This window comes from Anoplopoma fimbria, unplaced genomic scaffold (assembly GCF_027596085.1).
Source record: "Anoplopoma fimbria isolate UVic2021 breed Golden Eagle Sablefish unplaced genomic scaffold, Afim_UVic_2022 Un_contig_8874_pilon_pilon, whole genome shotgun sequence".
NCBI lineage: Eukaryota > Metazoa > Chordata > Actinopteri > Perciformes > Anoplopomatidae > Anoplopoma > Anoplopoma fimbria.
This window is the reverse complement of record NW_026553611.1, coordinates 73787-79232: the sequence shown is the minus strand read 5'-3', so window position 1 is coordinate 79232 and position 5446 is coordinate 73787. Positions and strand designations below refer to the sequence as shown.

The window sequence follows — 5446 nt, the reverse complement described above, 5'->3', positions numbered from 1 at the left end:
CTCCCATTTAAACTGTGTACCTCCCATTTAAAAACTGTGTACATTTAAACTGTGTAAAGTTTAAATGGTCAGTGTGTGGTCAAATGTGTGGAGGTCAGTGTGTGTGTGTGTGTGTGGAGGTCAGTGTGTGTGTGTGTGTGGAGGTCAGTGTGGGGCAGCTGTGTGTGTAGTTCTCCATTCAGAGGATCGGTGGTTCGAGGCTTCGGCAGTCGTGTGTGTGTGTGTGTGTGTGTGTGTGTGGAGCATGGCTGCCAGTCACGCCGCCCACGGGGTGAACAAAGATGGCGCTCCCCCTGACTCCGCCTGGAGGATTACCGGTGCCTTCTGATAACCGAGCCAGCTCTCCACATTGGAGGAGCCTAGACCTACCAGGGTCCCTTTAATGATGAAACACAGGGGGTCACCTGAGGGGACTGTGGGCGGAGGAGCCATGGGTCACTGGTGAAACAGGGACTGTTGTAGTTCTGGACCCCAGTGAGCCACAGCAGAGTGCCAGCATATTTAAAGGACTTTGTTACTTATCGTTAACTGACTTGTGAGTGTTAAAGGTGTGAATATGCATTACCATGTTTTCTTCATTCTAACAGCACATGTTTTATATGTATGTTGTATCCAAACGCAATAGTGCATCAGCATGGTCTGGTGTATATTGGGAGTAGTGGGGCATACTTTGTCGAGACTGTGCAGTTGTGTGAGGGGTGAATGCATAATGCTGAAGTTCTACTGTTTAGAAACGGGGACGTTTCTTTCTGGAGGAGGGGAGGTATGTAAGGTATTTTGTTAGTTGCTAAGGGAAGGTTCTGAATTACCTCGGGGGGTTATCTTGCTGCTGCTCAGGGCAGACGCCCCTCGATGACAAACCTCCCCGTAGAGTCCAAACACCAAAGACTCTGTCCAGACTCCATCATCACATATCATCTGTTCATAACAAACGATTATCTTTTCCTCATTTCAATGGTCTCTCCTGTTTGAAATAAAGGATTATCTTATCTTATCTTATCTTATCCAAAACTATTTAGTCTTGAAGGAATTAATTTCAAGTTTCATCACATAAAATAATCTCTTTTCCGGAGTGAAAGAGTAGTTTGTTGTTTGTACTCCGACAGGAAACGCTCAACGGCCTTGATAACACATAGAGACTGCTGGTGTGTGTGTGTGTGTGTGTGTGTGTGTGTGTGTGTGTGTGTGTGTGTGTGTGTGTGTGTGTGTGTGTGTGTGTGTGTGTGTGTGTGTGTGTGTGTGCTTTGTGGCCGACAGAAACACTTCCTGTCTCAGATGTTTGTTAAGCTTCTTCAGAATTAAGATTCAGTCCGTCTGTTTTCTCAGAAGCAGCTTTCATTCTGTGCATTTCATCCAGAACAGTGAGTTTTTCCTCTGAACTCTCTCAATACCTTGAAAAAAAAGTTTTGATGATGACAACATTATGATGCTTTCAGAAAGCTGAGTATTATTTTTGTCTGAAGCATTTAGGTTGTGGGGATTTAAAAATGTGTTTCTTTTGTTTGCATTTATAAAAAAAAAGGTATTTCCATTTTATACGGCTTTATACTTCTATTCCACTTCATCTCAGAGATAAATACTTACTCTTTTTACTCCACTACATTTATTTGACAGCTTTAGTTACTTGTTACTTTACAGGTTAAAGCATTTTGTACAAACATGTCGTCATCTTAAAATATGAAGCATTATTACAGATGAAAACCAGCTGCAACATTGAAATGCTGCTCACATGTTAATGCATCAATGATTGTTAAATAATCCTATTATATTATGAATATATTAATACAAACATCTGAACGATGAAATTCTGCAGAATAAATACTTTTACTTTTGTTACTTTAATAAAAATAATTTTACTAATATTTCTGTACCTCGAGTAAAATAACGAATGCTTTTATTAGTATTTTCTTTACATTATATGAAATTTATACCAATAATAATACAACAAATAATTCATACTAATATCAAAACCCCACAAAAATGTGTTAAGACATGTAAGATGTTTAATAAATCCTTATTTTTCAGAAGTTAAATATTTAAGTTATTGATAATGTTTCCTCCCAATTTAAGTTCATTTTAAAACAAATACTTAAACATGTTTTAACATTTCATCTTAGCTCTTATCTTCACGTCTGTGCTGCACGTTGAAGATTTTAATGTAGAATATTAAACGCTGTGTTGTAACACTTTTCAACAAAACCAACCGCATCCTTTTTCTTCAGTGTTCGTTTCTTAGTTTCACACGCTTCATCGTGAGACCTCCATCTCTTCTGGTTTTCATGTTCCTCATTTTCTCCTTATTTTGTCCTTCTTACTCATCCTCTGAACAGTTTTAATCTTCTGAAGTGAAGATGAAGATAGCAGCCTTCAATGTCAAAAACCTGGGAATAAAAAAGGTCAAAGACAAGAAGGTGGTCCACTACCTCACCGAGGTAAAACTCCTTCATCATTTCATCCATAAAGCTCTTTAAAACGAGTGCACGTGAGTTCTCTGTAGAGCTGTGTGTTGGATTTAATCAATGTTGCGTTGACAGATCGTGTCTCGGTACAGCGTGGTGGTGATACTGGAGGTGATGGATAAAAGTGGCATGGCCATGGAGGAATTAATTAACGAGCTCAACAACAACAGGTGAGTTCTCTGCAGCGAAGAAGCTCTTTTTATCTGTCACATAAAACATTTCCATTTCACACTATTTGATTTAACCCAACCAAACCTCAGCTCCAACAGAAAAGTCCTTACTCCATGATCGCCAGCCGCCAGCTGGGACGAGACACCTACAAGGAGCGCTTCGTCTGTTTCTACAGGTAAGAACACAGGTGTGATGAAGCGTGTGATGCTAATGTGTGGGTCCACATACAGTTACACGTATCATAAAGAATCAGAGAGAATGCACACCAAAGACACGGTGCATGTGTTCATGTAGCATGCATGCAAACACCTCTATGTGCGTGTGTGCGTGTGTGTGTGTGTGTGTGTGTGTGTGTGTGTGTGTGTGTGTGTGTGTGTGTGTGTGTGTGTGTGTGTGTGTGTGTGTGTGTGTGTGTGTGTGTGTGTGTGTGTGTGTGTGTGTGTGTGACTCAGAGAGGCTGATGTGACCCTGAAGGCCGTTCATCAGTATGAAGACAATCAACCTGGAGATGTGGACGCGTTCGCCAGAGAGCCCTTCATCCTGCACTTCAGCTGTCCTTCTACAAGTACGCGTTTCTAATACGTGGTGTGTACTTTTTTTTCCAGTTGTGTACTGAGTGGCTGTTTACTGTACATGTGTGTGTATTCCAGAGGTGAAGGACCTGGTTCTGATCCCCGTCCACACCAAACCCACGGACACGCTGAAGGAGCTGGACGAGCTGCATGACGTAGTCAGTTCTATCAAGAAGAAGTGGAAAACTAATGTAAGAAAGTTCAACATAAGTAAACTTCCTGACACAGAGGAGTTCGTATTCCAACTGTACTTAAAGTACATTTTGATAATACTAATTATGCACTTTTAATATAATATTGAGTATAGTATTAATCGTTCTCAGATTGTTAAACATGGGAATGTCATGTCCGAGCCATTCACTCTTGAAAAGGGCGTTCCACAAGAATGGGCTTTGGGACCATGGCTTTTTCTAGTTTACATTAACAACATCTGTATGCAGATGACACAGTCCTCTTCTCCTGTTCTTTTGCAGAAAATTATGATTTTAGGGGACTTTAATGCAGATGGACGTTATCTCTCCAAGAAGAAGAAGGCAGAGATCCGCATCTGCTCTGCTGACTATCATTGGCTGATAGACGATGATGTCGACACAACGACTAGTAACCTTAACGACCACACCTACGACAGGTGACTCACGTCTCAGTGCTGCAGTTTGATCCAGGTGGTTGTCCTGTTGATGATGTTGGTGATGAACTGATACTCGTACTTTTCCTGCCAACAGGATCGTAGTTCATGGAAAGACCCTGCTGAACGGCGTCGTCCCCGGCTCGGCCAAGTCCTTCAACTTCCAGACAGCGTTCAACCTGAAGGACAAAGAAGTGAGACAACTATGTGTTTAACTCATTGATCGTTTTATCTTCATTGTTATTATTCAAACTGTATTTGGTTTCCAGGCTCAGAGAATCAGTGACCACTACCCTGTGGAGGTGGAGCTGAAGAACCTTCAGAGACCCAGAGCACCGAAACGAAAGAGGACAGCGTCCCCTAAAGGACAGAAGAGAGGTAGCTTTGTTTTTATTGACGTTATGGTGACAGGAGAGTAACTGTAACTGTTATCAGAAATATAACATTCTGAACACTTTAAATCAGATTCAATTCAATTTGATCAAACGTAATCTTTTATCGCTTTTTTGTCAATTTCTGCTTCTGTTTAATCGATGACCTACGGCGCACAGTGACGGTAGAAGTGCTGACATATTTTACTTAAAAGTACCAGTACCACAATGTAAAAGTACTCTCTTAGAAGTAAAATTCCTGAAAACTAAATCAAGTGAAATGTAGTTTTATCAGCAAAATGTACTATAAGTTTGAATAGTCCTGCTGAAACATACTGTAGTTTTAACGACTTTATACACAACCAGCTAGTTTAGTTCAGTGGGTCCCTACCTAGAGGTCAGGCTAAAGTAAGTTATGTAACAAAAGTACAGTAAAATAAGTCAATGTTGACTTTATGTTTGACCTGAACAGCGCTCACCTGGGTGAAAGTCCTCAGTTTGATTGACCCGTCCATCAACCCTGAACTCCTCCCTACGCAGACTTTGTCGCTTTTAATACTACGTCACCTGACTTCCTTCTTTGCTCCCGCCATAATTACTACGACCCCTAGAGGTCAGCGTCGTCTTCTTGTACTCGTAGCAGTAATAAACCATATTAGTAGACGATAACGGTCATTAAATCTGCTGAGGATATTCGGTGAATGGTTTCTCAAGTCCAAACTGGCCGCAAAGCAATGGCCGCAAAGCAATTCTATTTAAGTGAATGCAGAAAAACATATTATATAAGCTAAGACAAAGCTGTTTCATTTTCAGTCAGTTACAGTTACAGTGTTTTTGTTTTTGTTACATCCTGACAGCTCAGCAAACAAATGCTTTAGATGTACATATGAGCATAAAAGTATTGTCTTAACACTCAGTGGAAAAAATGTGAAATATAATTATCCTTTAATGTTTGTTTTTTCTGGGTCAACTGCACATTTCAGTACAACAGAAGAAGAAGAATATGACAGGAAAAAGGAAGATTGGACCGTCATCAAACACACCAGCCAAGAGAAAACGTTAGGACAAAAGACGAAGGACAGACTTCAAGATCATTGAACGCATTATCAGAGTTATATACAGCATGTATTCTTCTAATAATATGAAAATTGACTTGATTGTAATGTTGAATTAATTTAGTTTGACTTCTCTTTAACAGTTTTAATAATTAAATCATGTTTTAAACATTGTTGGGGAAGAAAGACTCAA

The 5446-nt window shown here is 40.2% G+C and overlaps 1 protein-coding gene and 1 long non-coding RNA gene across 2 annotated transcripts; both read left to right on the top strand.

Annotated features, from left to right (window-relative positions):
- The first annotated feature begins 1293 nt into the window (after positions 1–1293).
- On the top strand, positions 1294–2623 carry LOC129116654 (uncharacterized). The gene is made up of 3 exons (XR_008533608.1): positions 1294–1361; positions 2331–2432; positions 2535–2623. It is a non-coding gene; the product is annotated as an uncharacterized LOC129116654 (long non-coding RNA).
- A 111-nt stretch (positions 2624–2734) lies between these two features.
- Positions 2735–5426, top strand: LOC129116653 (deoxyribonuclease gamma-like). Its single transcript, XM_054627446.1, has 7 exons — positions 2735–2805; positions 3083–3195; positions 3281–3393; positions 3676–3830; positions 3925–4021; positions 4097–4205; positions 5182–5426. Exons 1-7 carry the CDS (start codon positions 2744–2746, stop codon positions 5259–5261), a joined length of 729 nt encoding a protein of 242 aa, XP_054483421.1. The 5' UTR covers positions 2735–2743; the 3' UTR covers positions 5262–5426.
- The last annotated feature ends 20 nt before the right edge of the window (positions 5427–5446 follow it).

What these genes read in the sequence shown, in the direction of transcription:
- LOC129116653 (XM_054627446.1), top strand. Translation starts at nt 2,744, where the DNA reads ATGATCGCCAGCCGCCAGCTGGGACGAGACACCTACAAGGAGCGCTTC. An exon ending in AACGACCACACCTACGACAG is followed by an intron (nt 3,831 to 3,924) that starts GTGACTCACGTC and finishes TCCTGCCAACAG; the next exon opens with GATCGTAGTTCATGGAAAGA. An exon ending in CCCTAAAGGACAGAAGAGAG is followed by an intron (nt 4,206 to 5,181) that starts GTAGCTTTGTTT and finishes TGCACATTTCAG; the next exon opens with TACAACAGAAGAAGAAGAAT.